This window comes from Oncorhynchus tshawytscha, unplaced genomic scaffold, assembly GCF_018296145.1.
Source record: "Oncorhynchus tshawytscha isolate Ot180627B unplaced genomic scaffold, Otsh_v2.0 Un_contig_7170_pilon_pilon, whole genome shotgun sequence".
Lineage (NCBI taxonomy): Eukaryota > Metazoa > Chordata > Actinopteri > Salmoniformes > Salmonidae > Oncorhynchus > Oncorhynchus tshawytscha.
In genome coordinates, this window is record NW_024609579.1 from 5,001 (window position 1) to 20,074 (window position 15,074).

Here is a 15,074-nt window from a genome sequence, read left to right on the forward strand (position 1 = left end):
CCTCTCTGTCTAGTCCTGTACCTCTCTGTCTAACCCTGTACCTCTCTGTCTAACCCTGTACCTCTCTGTCTAACCCTGTACCTCTCGGTCTAGCCCTGTACCTCTCTGTCTAACCCTGTACCTCTCTGTCTAACCCTGTACCTCTCGGTCTAGTCATGTACCTCATTGTCTAACCCTGTACCTCTCTGTCTAGTCCTGTACCTCTCGGTCTAGTCCTGTACCTCACTGTCTAACCCTGTACCTCTCTGTCTAACCCTGTACCTCTCTGTCTAACCCTGTCCCTCTCTGTCTAACCCTGTACCTCTCTGTCTAACCCTGTCCCTCTCTGTCTAACCCTGTACCTCTCTGTCTAACCCTGTACCTCTCTGTCTAACCCTGTACCTCTGTTGCCTGTCCCTCTGTTGCCTTTCTAACACTTTCCCTCATGTCACTCTCTGTCTAACCCTGTACCTCTCTGTCTAACCCTGTACCTCTCTGTCTAACCCTGTCCCTCTGTCTAACCCTGTCCCTCTCTGTCTAACCCTGTCTAACCCTGTACCTCTCTGTCTAACCCTGTACCTCTCTGTCTAACCCTGTACCTCTCTGTCTAACCCTGTACCTCTCTGTCTAACCCTGTACCTCTCTGTCTAACCCTGTCTCTGTCTAACCCTGTACCTCTCTGTCTAACCCTGTACCTCTCTGTCTAACCCTGTACCTCTAACCCTGTCTAACCCTGTACCTCTCTGTCTAACCCTGTACCTCTCTGTCTAAACCCTGTACCTCTCTGTCTAACCCTGTACCTCTGTCTAACCCTGTCCCTCTGTAACCCTGCCTTCTAACCTTCCCTCATGTCCTCTCTGTCTAACCCTGTACCTCTCTGTCTAACCCTGTACCTCTAACCCTGTCTAACCCTGTACCTCTCTGTCTAACCCTGTCCCTCTCTGTCTAACCCTGTACCCTCTCTGTCTAACCCTGTACCTCTCTGTCTAACCCTGTACCTCTCTGTCTAACCCTGTACCTCACTGTCTAACCCTGTACCTCTCTGTCTAACCCTGTCTCTGTCTAACCCTGTACCTCTCTGTCTAACCCTGTACCTCTCTGTCTAACCCTGTACCTCTCTGTCTAACCCTGTCCCTCTCTGTCTAACCCTGTACCTCTCTGTCTAACCCTGTACCTCTCTGTCTAACCCTGTACCTCTCTGTCTAACCCTGTACCTCTCTGTCTAACCCTGTACCTCTCTGTCTAACCCTGTACCTCTCTGTCTAACCCTGTACCTCTCTGTCTAACCCTGTACCCTGTCCCTCTCTGTCTAACCCTGTACCTCTCTGTCTAACCCTGTACCTCTCTGTCTAACCTCTCTGTCTAACCCTGTACCTCTCTGTCTAACCCTGTACCTCTCTGTCTAACCCTGTACCTCTCTGTCTAACCCTGTACCTCTCTGTCTAACCCTGTACCTCTCTGTCTAACCCTGTCCCTCTCTGTCTAACCCTGTACCTCTCTGTCTAACCCTGTACCTCTCTGTCTAACCCTGTACCTCTGTCTTGCCTGTCCCTCTGTTGCCTGTCCCTCTGTTGCCTTTCTAACACTTTCCCTCATGTCACTCTCTGTCTAACCCTGTACCTCTCTGTCTAACCCTGTACCTCTCTGTCTAACCCTGTACCTCTCTGTCTAACCCTGTCCCTCTCTGTCTAACCCTGTACCTCTCTGTCTAACCCTGTACCTCTCTGTCTACCCTGTACCCTGTACCTCTCTGTCTAACCCTGTCTAACCTCTCTGTCTAACCCTGTACCTCTCTGTCTAACCCTGTACCTCTCTGTCTAACCCTGTACCTCTCTGTCTAACCCTGTACCTCTCTGTCTAACCCTGTACCTCTCTGTCTAACCCTGTACCTCTCTGTCTAACCCTGTACCTCTCTGTCTAACCCTGTACCTCTCTGTCTAACCCTGTACCTCTCTGTCTAACCCTGTACCTCTCTGTCTAACCCTGTACCTCTCTGTCTAACCCTGTACCCTCTCTGTCTACCTCTGTCTAACCCTGTACCTCTCTGTCTAACCCTGTACCTCTCTGTCTAACCCTGTACCTCTCTGTCTAACCCTGTACCTCTCTGTCTAACCCTGTACCTCTCTGTCTAACCCTGTACCTCTCTGTCTAACCCTGTACCTCTCTGTCTAACCCTGTCCCTCTGTCTGTCTGTAACCCTGTACCCTCTCTGTCTAACCCTGTACCTCTCTGTCTAACCCTGTACCTCTCTGTCTAACCCTGTACCTCTCTGTCTAACCCTGTACCTCTGTTGCCTGTCCCTCTGTTGCCTTTCTAACACTTTCCCTCATGTCACTCTCTGTCTAACCCTGTACCTCTCTGTCTAACCCTGTACCTCTCTGTCTAACCCTGTACCTCTCTGTCTAACCCTGTCCCTCTCTGTCTAACCCTGTACCTCTCTGTCTAACCCTGTACCTCTCTGTCTAACCCTGCACCTCTGTCTAACCCTGTCCCTCTCTGTCTAACCCTGTTCCCTCATGTCACTCTCTGTCTAACCCTGTACCTCTCTGTCTAACCCTGTACCTCTCTGTCTAACCCTGTACCTCTCTGTCTAAACCCTGTAACCCTGTCTCTGTCTAACCCTGTACCTCTCTGTCTAACCCTGTAACCCTGTTTCTCTCTGTCTAACCCTGTACCTCTCTGTCTAACCCTCTCTGTAACCCTGTCCCTGTCTAACCCTGTACCTCTCTGTCTAACCCTGTCCCTCTCTGTCTAACCCTGTACCTCTCTGTCTAACCCTGTACCTCTCTGTCTAACCCTGTACCTCTCTGTCTAACCCTGTCTAACCTCTCTGTCTAACCCTGTACCTCTCTGTCTAACCCTGTACCTCTCTGTCTAACCCTGTCCCTCTCTGTCTAACCCTGTACCTCTCTGTCTAACCCTGTACCTCTCTGTCTAACCCTGTACCTCTGTTGCCTGTCCCTCTGTTGCCTTTCTAACACTTTCCCTCATGTCACTCTCTGTCTAACCCTGTACCTCTCTGTCTAAACCTGTACCTCTCTGTCTAACCCTGTACCTCTCTGTCTAACCCTGTCCCTCTCTGTCTAACCCTGTACCTCTCTGTCTAACCCTGTACCTCTCTGTCTAACCCTGTACCTCTCTGTCTAACCCTGTCCCTCTCTGTCTAACCCTGTACTCTGTCTAACCCTGTCCCTCTCTGTCTAACCCTGTACCCTCTGTCTAACCCTGTACCTCTCTGTCTAACCCTGTACCTCTCTGTCTAACCCTGTACCTCTCTGTCTAAACCCTGTCTAACCCTGTCCCTCTGTCTAACCCTGTAACCCTGTCTCTGTCTAACCCTGTACCCTCTGTCTAACCCTGTACCCCTCTGTCTAACCCTGTACCTCTCTGTCTAACCCTGTAACCCTCTCTGTCTAACCCTGTACCTCTCTGTCTAACCCTGTACCTCTCTGTCTAAACCCTGTACCTCTCTGTCTAACCCTGTCCCTCTCTGTCTAACCCTGTACCTCTCTGTCTAACCCTGTACCTCTCTGTCTAACCCTGTGTCTAACCTCTCTGTCTAACCCTGTACCTCTCTGTCTAACCCTGTCCCTCTCTGTCTAACCCTGTACCTCTCTGTCTAACCCTGTACCTCTCTGTCTAACCCTGTACCTCTCTGTCTAACCCTGTCCCTCTCTGTCTAACCCTGTACCTCTCTGTCTAACCCTGTACCTCTCTGTCTAACCCTGTACCTCTCTGTCTAACCCTGTACCTCTGTCTGCCTGTCCCTCTGTCTAACCCTGCCTCTTCTAACACTTCCTCTCTGTCTCATGTCTAACCCTGTACCTCTCTGTCTAACCCTGTACCTCTCTGTCTAACCCTGTAACCTCTCTGTCTAACCCTGTACCTCTCTGTCTAACCCTGTAACCCCTCTCTGTCTAACCCTGTACCTCTCTGTCTAACCCTGTACCTCTCTGTCTAACCCCTCTGTAACCCTGTCCCTCTGCCTTTCTAAACCTGTCTGTACCTCTCTGTCTAACCCTGTACCTCTCTGTCTAACCCTCTGTCTGTCTAACCCTGTACCTCTCTGTCTAACCCTGTACCTCTCTGTCTAACCCTGTACCTCTCTGTCTAACCCTGTCCCTCTCTGTCTAACCCTGTACCTCTCTGTCTAACCCTGTACCTCTCTGTCTAACCCTGTACCTCCTGTCTCCCCTCTGTCTAACCCTGTACCTCTCTGTCTAACCCTGTACCTCTCTGTCCTCTGTCTAACCCTGTACCTCTCTGTCTAACCCCCTGTCCCTCTGTCTAACCCTGTACCTCTCTGTCTAACCCTGTACCTCTCTGTCTAACCCTGTACCTCTCTGTCTAACCCTGTACCTCTCTGTCTAACCCTGTACCCTCTGTCTAACCCTGTCCCTCTGTGCCTCTGTCTAACCTCTCTTTCCCTAACCCTGTCTGTACCTCTCTGTCTAACCCTGTACCTCTCTGTCTAACCCTGTACCTCTCTGTCTAACCCTGTACCTCTCTGTCTAACCCTGTCCCTCTCTGTCTAACCCTGTACCCTCTCTGTCTAACCCTGTACCTCTCTGTCTAACCCTGTACCTCTCTGTCTAACCCTCTGTCTAACCCTGTACCTCTCTGTCTAACCCTGTACCTCTCTGTCTAACCCTGTCCCTCTCTGTCCTCTCTGTCTAACCCTGTACCTCTCTGTCTAACCCTGTACCTCTCTGTCTAACCCTGTCCCTCTCTGTCTAACCCTGTACCTCTCTGTCTAACCCTGTCTAACCCTGTACCTCTCTGTCTAACCCTGTACCTCTCTGTCTAACCCTGTACCTCTCTGTCTAACCCTGTAACCCTGTACCTCTCTGTCTAACCCTGTACCTCTCTGTCTAACCCTGTACCTCTCTGTCTAACCCTGTACCCTCTGTCTAACCCTGTACCTCTCTGTCTAACCCTGTACCTCTCTGTCTAACCCTGTACCTCTCTGTCTAACCCTGTACCTCTCTGTCTAACCCTGTACCTCTCTGTCTAACCCTGTCCCTCTCTGTCTAACCCTGTACCTCTCTGTCTAACCCTGTCCCTCTCTGTCTAACCCTGTACCTCTCTGTCTAACCCTGTACCTCTCTGTCTAACCCTGTACCTCTGTTGCCTGTCCCTCTGTTGCCTTTCTAACACTTTCCCTCATGTCACTTTCTGTAAACTCTAGACATCTGAACCAACCATTTTTGTGAGAAAGATAGATGTTGTTTTGGTATCAAAAAGGTCAACCGATTTTTACTGGGATGAGTGACAAAGTAAACAAATTAAATCACTCCATTCAATCAGGCTCAAAAACAGTTAATCCCCCCTCTTTCAATCCCTCCCTCACTCCCTCCATCTCCCATCCCCCCTCCTTCCCTAGCTCCATCCTTCTCTGCTCCTTCCTTCCCTCCCTCCATCTCCCATCCCCCTCTTTCCCTCCCTCCCTCCATCTCCCACCCCCTCCTTCCCTAGCTCCATCCTTCTCTGCTCCTTCCCTTCCTCCCTCACTCCCTCCATCTCCCCTCCCTCCCCCTCCTTCCCTAGCTCCATCCTTCTCTGCTCCTTCCCTCCCTCCCTCACTCCCTCCATCTCCCATCCCCCTCATTCAATCCCTTCCTCCCTAGCTCCATCCTTCTCTGCTCCTTCCCTCCCTCCCTCACTCCCTCCATCTCCCATCCCCCTCCTTCCCTAGCTCCATCCTTCTCCCCGCCCTCCCTCACTCCCTCCATCTCCCATCCCCCTCCTTCCCTAGCTCCATCCTTCTCCCTGCCCCCCCTCACTCCCTCCATCTCCTCTCCATCCCTCACTTCCTCCATCTCCCATCCCCCCTCCTTCCCTAGCTCCATCCTTCTCCCCTACCCTCCCTCCCTCCCTCCATCTAGCCTTCTTCCTCTCCTCCTTCATCTCTCCATAAAGAGAAGAATAACAGACAGAGGAGAAGAGAGAGAAGAGAGAGAAGAGAGAGAAGAGAGAGACTGAGGCTCTCAGGGGGGAGAACAACATCATTTTAAAAGCAATTACTGTGAATTCTCCTCAGCACCGACATGAAAGGGCCGGCCTGTCACTCAAACAGCCAACACAGACACACGCGTATACACCACACACACACACACACACACACACACACACAAACACACACACAAACACACACAAACACACTCGCCCACCCGACACAGTGACAGACAGAGAGAGTCACAGTGTAAATCGGGGAGGCGTTTCCCGACACGACTCTATCTGAGGGCCAGATATCAGGAGGGTGGTAATGGAGGAACACGTCTGCCTGATAAAACCCCTGGAAATGAAAGGTTGTGGGGAAGAATACAGCTGAAGCACAATAGAGCTACTGAGTGAATGGGCTGTTATATAATAGTGGGTGTGTCCCAAATCGCACCCTATTCCCTATATAGCGCACCACTTTTGAGTACACTACATAGGGAAAGTAGTGCACTGTTAAGAAAATAGGGTGTTATTTGGGAGTCCAGGCCATACAATGTGGTGTTAAAAATCATCTTTTGACTATTCAGGTGAGACGTGTATTGGTGAAGCCGGCATGGGGAAGATTGGAAAACATGGTGAGCAGCTGTCCATGGTGCTGAACTGAATAGATGATTTATTAAAGTGTTGGGGAGAACCTGGTGTGAGCAGCCTAGTGTGCTGTGTACCACGGTGGGTATCACTGGGTCGTGTTATATATCTAGTGAAAACGGGACTGCCGTACTGCAGCGGGTGATGTCACCTGGCTTGGTTTTTATATTCTGTGACATCACTGCCCTGCACCCAAAGACTTTTACACAAAGAGTAAAAAGCTGGTTTATCCTGCCTCTACCAAGATGGCTGTCTCATGTCTCTATGCAACTGACCTGGACACTATAGTCTATCCTGCCTCTACCAAGATGGCTGTCTCATGTCTCTATGTAACTGACCTGGACACTATAGTCTATCCTGCCTCTACCAAGATGGCTGTCTCATGTCTCTATGTAACTGACCTGGACACTATAGTCTATCCTGCCTCTACCAAGATGGCTGTGTCATGTCTCTATGTAACTGACCTGGGCACTATAGTCTATCCTGCCTCTACCAAGATGGCTGTCTCATGTCTCTATGTAACTGACCTGGACACTATAGTCTATCCTGCCTCTACCAAGATGGCTGTCTCATGTCTCTATGTAACTGACCTGGGCACTATAGTCTATCCTGCCTCTACCAAGATGGCTGTCTCATGTCTCTATGTAACTGACCTGGGCACTATAGTCTATCCTGCCTCTACCAAGATGGCTGTCTCATGTCTCTATGTAACTGACCTAGGGAACTATAGTCTATCCTGCCTCTACCAAGATGGCTGTCTCATGTCTCTATGTAACTGACCTGGGCACTATAGTCTATCCTGCCTCTACCAAGATGGCTGTCTCATGTCTCTATGTAACTGACCTGGGCACTATAGTCTATCCTGCCTCTACCAAGATGGCTGTCTCATGTCTCTATGTAACTGACCTGGACACTATAGTCTATCCTGCCTCTACCAAGATGGCTGTCTCATGTCTCTATGTAACTGACCTAGGGAACTATAGTCTATCCTGCCTCTACCAAGATGGCTGTCTCATGTCTCTATGTAACTGACCTGGGCACTATAGTCTATCCTGCCTCTACCAAGATGGCTGTCTCATGTCTCTATGTAACTGACCTGGACACTATAGTCTATCCTGCCTCTACCAAGATGGCTGTCTCATGTCTCTATGTAACTGACCTAGGGAACTATAGTCTATCCTGCCTCTACCAAGATGGCTGTCTCATGTCTCTATGTAACTGACCTGGGCACTATAGTCTATCCTGCCTCTACCAAGATGGCTGTCTCATGTCTCTATGTAACTGACCTGGGCACTATAGTCTATCCTGCCTCTACCAAGATGGCTGTCTCATGTCTCTATGTAACTGACCTGGGCACTATAGTCTATCCTGCCTCTACCAAGATGGCTGTCTCATGTCTCTATGTAACTGACCTGGGACACTATAGTCTATCCTGCCTCTACCAAGATGGCTGTCTCATGTCTCTATGTAACTGACCTGGGCACTATAGTCTATCCTGCCTCTACCAAGATGGCTGTCTCATGTCTCTATGTAACTGACCTAGGGAACTATAGTCTATCCTGCCTCTACCAAGATGGCTGTCTCATGTCTCTATGTAACTGACCTGGGTGTAGTCTGTGGAGTATGTCCTGGTGGTAGAGCTCAGAGAAGCACTATAGTCTATCCTGCCTCTACCAAGATGGCTGTCTCATGTCTCTATGTAACTGACCTGGGCACTATAGTCTATCCTGCCTCTACCAGGATGGCTGTCTCATGTCTCTATGTAACTGACCTGGGCACTATAGTCTATCCTGCCTCTACCAAGATGGCTGTCTCATGTCTCTATGTAACTGACCTGGGCACTATAGTCTATCCTGCCTCTACCAAGATGGCTGTCTCATGTCTCTATGTAACTGACCTGGGCACTATAGTCTATCCTGCCTCTACCAAGATGGCTGTCTCATGTCTCTATGTAACTGACCTGGACACTATAGTCTATCCTGCCTCTACCAAGATGGCTGTCTCATGTCTCTATGTAACTGACCTAGGGAACTATAGTCTATCCTGCCTCTACCAAGATGGCTGTCTCATGTCTCTATGTAACTGACCTGGACACTATAGTCTATCCTGCCTCTACCAAGATGGCTGTCTCATGTCTCTATGTAACTGACCTGGACACTATAGTCTATCCTGCCTCTACCAAGATGGCTGTCTCATGTCTCTATGTAACTGACCTGGGCACTATAGTCTATCCTGCCTCTACCAAGATGGCTGTCTCATGTCTCTATGTAACTGACCTGGGCACTATAGTCTATCCTGCCTCTACCAAGATGGCTGTCTCATGTCTCTATGTAACTGACCTGGGCACTATAGTCTATCCTGCCTCTACCAAGATGGCTGTCTCATGTCTCTATGTAACTGACCTGGGTGTAGTCTGTGGAGTATGTCCAGGTGGTAGAGCTCAGAGAAGCCATCCCCCAGCAGACGGTCGATGGGGGACTCTCGTCCCATATCATAGTCGCTGTCCCCCGCATCGCTGTCCCCACGACCACTGTCCTTCAAGCTGAACTTGTCCATGTCCTGCAATGAGAGAGAGAGAGAGAGAGAGAGAGAGAGAGAGAGAGAGAGAGAGGAGAGAGAGAGAGAGAGAGAGAGAGAGAGAGAGAGAGAGAGAGAGGATGGGAGAAAGAGAGAGAGAGAGGTGAAAATACAATTGAGTCAATTAAAATGTATGTAATTGGTGTTTCTTAGTGGTAGAAGCTGCTGTACCACTGAATAATGCTCACCATAGAGAGGTAGACAGAACTACAAAGCAAACATTTCACAACACTACAGTTGAAACAGACATGTGATCCACAAACTTTTGGATTGAATGATATTGATATGATTCAAACTCAAAACATGATAAACAAAAGAGCCATCTTAGAAAAAGGGCCAAACTAATATAGATCTATACTGTCATTACATATGTTTTTATTGATGCTACTAATGCTACTCATTTTATTGATGCTACTAATGCAACTAATTTTATTGATGCTACTAATGCTACTCATTTTATTGATGCTACTAATGCAACTAATTTTATTGATGCTACTAATGCTACTCATTTTATTGATGCTACTAATGCTACTCATTTTATTGATGCTACTAATGCAACTAATTTTATTGATGCTACTAATGCTACTCATTTTATTGATGCTACTAATGCTACTCATTTTATTGATGCTACTAATGCAACTAATTTTATTGATGCTACTAATGCAACTAATTTTATTGATGCTACTAAATGAAAAGCACGGTGGACACAAGGGAATTTGACAACTCAAAAGAGCAAAAAACGTTACAATGTTTTGGGGGGGATGCTTTGTTTACCTGTAGCTTCTGGAGTATTTGTTGCCACGGAAACAGGGTCTAGGCTGGTACTGGCCCTGATGGAGCATGGACAGAAGCTGTGAGACTTGCTATATCCAAAATAAACAAATAAAACAACAGAAAAAAAGGAGGATGAATAACAGAACGGATGGAAACAGACCACAGGGAAAAAGACCACAACAATGAGGAACAGAACAAGATGGATGACACACAGTGATTCTGATGGTGGTGACACACTGAGGAGGGTGAGGAGACAAATATGATGATTACAAAATGGATGACAGAAAGTGGATGAGTGAAATAACAATGGGGTGGTGGTGGGTGACGGGGCTAAATCAATATGGATAGGAGTGAATAAGGGTCATAAAATGGCTTGAGGGTGAAGACACAAAGACAAACCGGATCCATGATTACATCTGGAATCTGTTCTACTAGTTTTAAATGGACAGTCATTTCACTATGGATCTACTGACACTCAGGAACTGTTTACCAAGAGGCTAGGATTTATGACGGATTATTCTAGAATGGTGGAGGGGAGTGTAGGTGTGTGTGTGTGTGTGTGTGTGTGTGTGTGTGTGTGTGTGTGTGTGTGTGTGTGTGTGTGTGTGTGTGTGTGTGTGTGTGAGGGAGAGAGAGAGAGAGAGGGAGAGCGAGATGAATTGTGTGTTCTGTAGTATCTCACCTCGACGGGTGGCGTAGCGTGGGCCAACTCCAGGGCGAAGCTCTCCGGGATATGATTGGACGATATCGTCACCAGGCTATTCAGTGACTGGTGGCTGTGGTGGCTCTGCCGGCTTCCCATTGGCGCCCGGTCCATGGGGGGCGTGGCCGAGGGTGAGCGGTGGTGCGCTCTGATTGGTAGAGTCCCATTCACCGTGGGAACAAGTGTGATGTCACCCTTGTGGATCTGCCGCGACGGTTTCTTCGGGTGATGCTGGTGGTTGGTCTCTGCCACCCTGCAGTTGTACGAGTTCCTGGTATCTTTCTTTTCTCGGTTGCAGCGGGCAGCGAACATGACCATGATGACCAGGAGCATAGTGCAGATGGCCCCCAGGGACATGATGATGATGAGGGAGGCGTCGAGCGGCGTCTCCCCCTGGTCCAGCACCTGCACGTGGCCCTCCATGTTCTCATAGAGGATGATTTTCAGGACGGCCTTGGTGGTCTGTTGCAAGGAACCGTGGTCACTGACCAGGACGGTGAGCTCCGCAAACTCCTGGGGAAACATGTTGAGGCTGACGTTGGCGCTGATCTCGCACGTTCTAGGATCCATAGAGAAGAAGCCTTCCTCGTTGCCGGCAGTGATTGAACATGTGAGTTCTGCGTTGACGCCGGTGTCTCGGTCGGTCGCCCTGACGGCCGTAACCAGGCTACCGGCCTCGGTGTACTTGGAGACGGGGACGTCGGCCGTGAGGTTCCAGAGCTGCGGAACCACGATGACCGGCGGGTTGTCGTTTTCGTCCAGGATTGTCAGGACGACGGTGGCGTTGCTCAGCAACGAGGGTTCCCGGCGTCCTTGGCCTGGACTACGAAGGATATCCGGCTGACGTCCTCGCGGTCGAACGTGCGGAGGGCGTAAACAGCGCCGTTGGACGGGTCTACGGTGACAAAGGTGGAGATGGAGCTCCCGTGAACGGTGTTCTCCACCAGGAAGTAGCTCACCTGGCTGTTGGCGTCCAGGTCGGGGTCGGTTGCCAATAGCGACGTGAGGTAGGCCCCAGGGGCATTGTTCTCTGATCTGAACACCTCATAGCGTCCCTTCTGGAAGCGTGGAGCGTTGTCGTTTTCATCCAGCAGGTGCACGGTGAAGTGCTTGATGGTCGAGAGGCTGGGCGTGCCGCGGTCCTCGGCGATGACCGTCAAGCTGAACTCTGACCTCTTCTCCCGATCCAGCGAGACGTTAGTGAGGATCATGTAGTTGTTCTCGTACGTCTTCTGTAGTTTAAAACTCCCCTGGCCATGGAGTTTACACACAACCTCTCCGTTCAGACCGGAATCTAGGTCCTCCACTCTTACTAAGGCCACGAAGGAATCCAATGGAGCGGCCTCTGAGATATAGGCCGCGTCCTCCTTGCCTCTGTCTCCTTGGGACATCAGATTGATGCTGATGTCTGGTTTGTTGTCGTTTACATCCACTACCTTGATGAAGATCTTGCAGTGTGCTGGCATGGAGTTGGGGCCCATATCCTGGGCTTGGACATCGATGTCATATGATGCCGCGCTTTCAAAGTCCACGCGCTTCATGAGCGTCAGGTGGCCATTATCCGAGTTGATCTTGAACGTTTCCACGATTTTCGGGGACACATGACTGCTAAAGGAGTAGACGATTTTGGCGTTGGTTCCGTCGTCTGCATCAGTCGCATTCAGATCAATAAGAAGAGATCCAACAGGTGAATTCTCCAATAGATGAATCACATATGAAGACTGTTCGAAAATAGGACTGTTGTCGTTTGAATCTGCCACGCTAATTCTGAGGAGAGTAGAACCGGATTTAGGGGGAACGCCCTTATCGGAGGCCGTCAGCTGAAGTTCATAACCTGGCTGCATCTCCCTGTCGAGCTCCCTTAGCACCACCAACTCCGAGTACTTAGCCCCGTCCGTTCTGCTCTGAATGTCAATCTTGAAGTAGTTGTTGGGCTCGAGGGAGTAAGTATCGAGGGAGTTCTCCCCGACGTCGGGGTCACTCGCGCTGTCCAGTGGAATGCGCGCCCCAACTGCCGCGCTCTCGGATATCTCGATGGGGATTACGGCGCGGGCGAACTGGGGCGCGTTATCATTAATGTCCAACACTTCCACCTCGACGTGGAAGAGCTGCAAGTGTTCTGTTGGAAGAGTCAGAACGTCGAATTCAATGGAACAGTTGAGGTTCTTCTCGCAGAGCTTCTCTCGGTCTATTTTGGAACGGATGCTGATCTCTCCGTCCTGCTCGCGCACGGATAGGAAAGACGTGCTACCTCTCTGCATGGCTCGGAAGCGCAAAGACACAGAACTTGGGAGTTTGACCAAAACATCAGCCACGTCTTCTTTAAGCCGTGCAATAACAGTCCCCACCTTCTGTTCCTCGTAAACTTGATATTTTAATGTTTTACCTTTGACGTTTTGCGTGGCCAGTGCCATAACGGCGAGAAGTATCCATATTCGGATATAAAATACGCAGATTATTTTTCCAGGTTCCATCTTTAAAGTAATCCCTTTGGGTGATTCTGAAAGTAGTTCCAAAATAGCTCCTTTACGCAGCCAGTACTGATTCCGTTATTGTAGCCTAATGAATTTAACGAATCCACTGCGCCCCGAAGACAGTCATTAGGCTAATCTCAGCGCATTCTCCAAAGGCTAGATATCCCCATTTAAACACGTTTGAGCATTAAAAAAAGCAGGTTGCGTTCCGCAGTCATTTCTACTAGAAAACACAACGTCCAAAGTGAGTGAGTTATCTAAGATCCCGTCCACGCATACAAATCTGTTGCGCGAGTCTCAGAGTAGACTCCTATAGAGCACCGCTTAAATCTGTGCTTCTCTCTGTGTGCGGTGCCGTGCTCTCTCTCTCTCTCGCTCTCTCTCTCCGTCTAATGGCTCCCCCAAAATAGCCCGCCTCAATCTAACCAGCCCCACAACGGAACAGCGGCCCCTTTCTCTTCTCCCCAGCAAGACAAAATGCTTCCTAAATAAAATGTTAACCCGGTGACCACTCAAAACAGAGGCGAGGAGAGAGGGGGGAGAAAGAGGGAGGGGAGGAGAGATCGAGACGGGGCAAACTCCACCCTCTCGGGTCCTTCATCCACTTTCTTTCTTCACTTTCACCCCTGAGAAGAGGGGTGAGAGAGAGAGAGAGAGAGAGAGAGAGAGAGAGAGAGAGAGAGAGAGAGAGAGAGAGAGAGAGAGAGAGAGAGAGAGAGAGAGAGAGAGAGGGAGAGAGGGAGAGAGAGAGAGAGAGAGAGAGAGAGAGAGAGAGCATGCCTCAGAGGGGAGGGAGAGGATTGAGTGAGAGAGAGAGAGAGAGAGAGAGAGCATGCCTCAGCAATAGGGGAGGGTAAAATAACTCAAGAGGAACTTTCATTGGTGACGTTTGCCCGGTTATATTTTTGTTTATTCGCCGTTAGAAGACGCCAGGTTTCCTTATGAGTGTAGTAGTCTCTCGTTTTGGGTCTGTTGCAGCAGACAGACTGGAGACAGGGCTGGGATAATGTAGGATATACATTATTCCTCTCGTTGTGGGTCTGTTGTAGCAGACAGACTGGAGACAGGGCTGGGATAATGTAGGATATACATTATTCCTCTCGTTGTGGGTCTGTTGTAGCAGACAGACTGGAGACAGGGCTGGGATAATGTAGGTCTGGGTCTGTTGCAGCAGACAGACTGGAGACAGGGCTGGGATAATGTAGGATATACATTATTCCTCTCGTTTTGGGTCTGTTGCAGCAGACAGACTGGAGACAGGGCTGGGATAATGTAGGATATACATTATTCCTCTCGTTTTGGGTCTGTTGCAGCAGACAGACTGGAGACAGGGCTGGGATAATGTAGGATATACATTATTCCTCTCGTTGTGGGTCTGTTGTAGCAGACAGACTGGAGACAGGGCTGGGATAATGTAGGATATACATTATTCCTCTCGTTGTGGGTCTGTTGTAGCAGACAGACTGGAGACAGGGCTGGGATAATGTAGGATATACATTATTCCTCTCGTTGTGGGTCTGTTGTAGCAGACAGACTGGAGACAGGGCTGGGATAATGTAGGATATACATTATTCCTCTCGTTGTGGGTCTGTTGCAGCAGACAGACTGGAGACAGGGCTGGGATAATGTAGGATATACATTATTCCTCTCTTTGTGGGTCTGTTGCAGCAGACAGACTGGAGACAGGGCTGGGATAATGTAGGATATACATTATTCCTCCTAAAGTATTGTTTAGGCTATAAATGTGGAGGCTACATTCTTATTTATATCGCTTCGAATTATGTGCGTTGGTCTAACTAGCGAATGGAGAATTATCTTCACCAGTCTCACCAATTAGTTATTATAGCAACTGGCATATAGGCTATACCCAAATTAGACACACACACACACATAGAGAGGGGGAGAGAGAGAGAGAGAGAGAGAGAGAGAGAGAGAGAGAGAGAGAGAGAGAGAGAGAGAGAGAGAGAGAGAGAGAGAGA

At 49.4% G+C, this 15,074-nt stretch overlaps 1 protein-coding gene across 1 annotated transcript in view; it reads right to left on the reverse strand.

The window, feature by feature from the left end:
- The window catches only part of LOC112238682 (protocadherin-18-like), a 15,900-nt gene extending 2,310 nt beyond the window's left edge, over positions 1-13,590 (reverse strand). The window contains 4 exon segments of the mRNA XM_042316040.1: positions 8,970-9,136; positions 9,916-10,007; positions 10,601-11,418; positions 11,421-13,590. Of these exon segments, the coding sequence (XP_042171974.1) occupies positions 8,970-9,136; positions 9,916-10,007; positions 10,601-11,418; positions 11,421-13,095 (2,752 nt within the window). The 5' untranslated portion in view covers positions 13,096-13,590.
- Between the last annotated feature and the right edge of the window lie 1,484 nt (positions 13,591-15,074).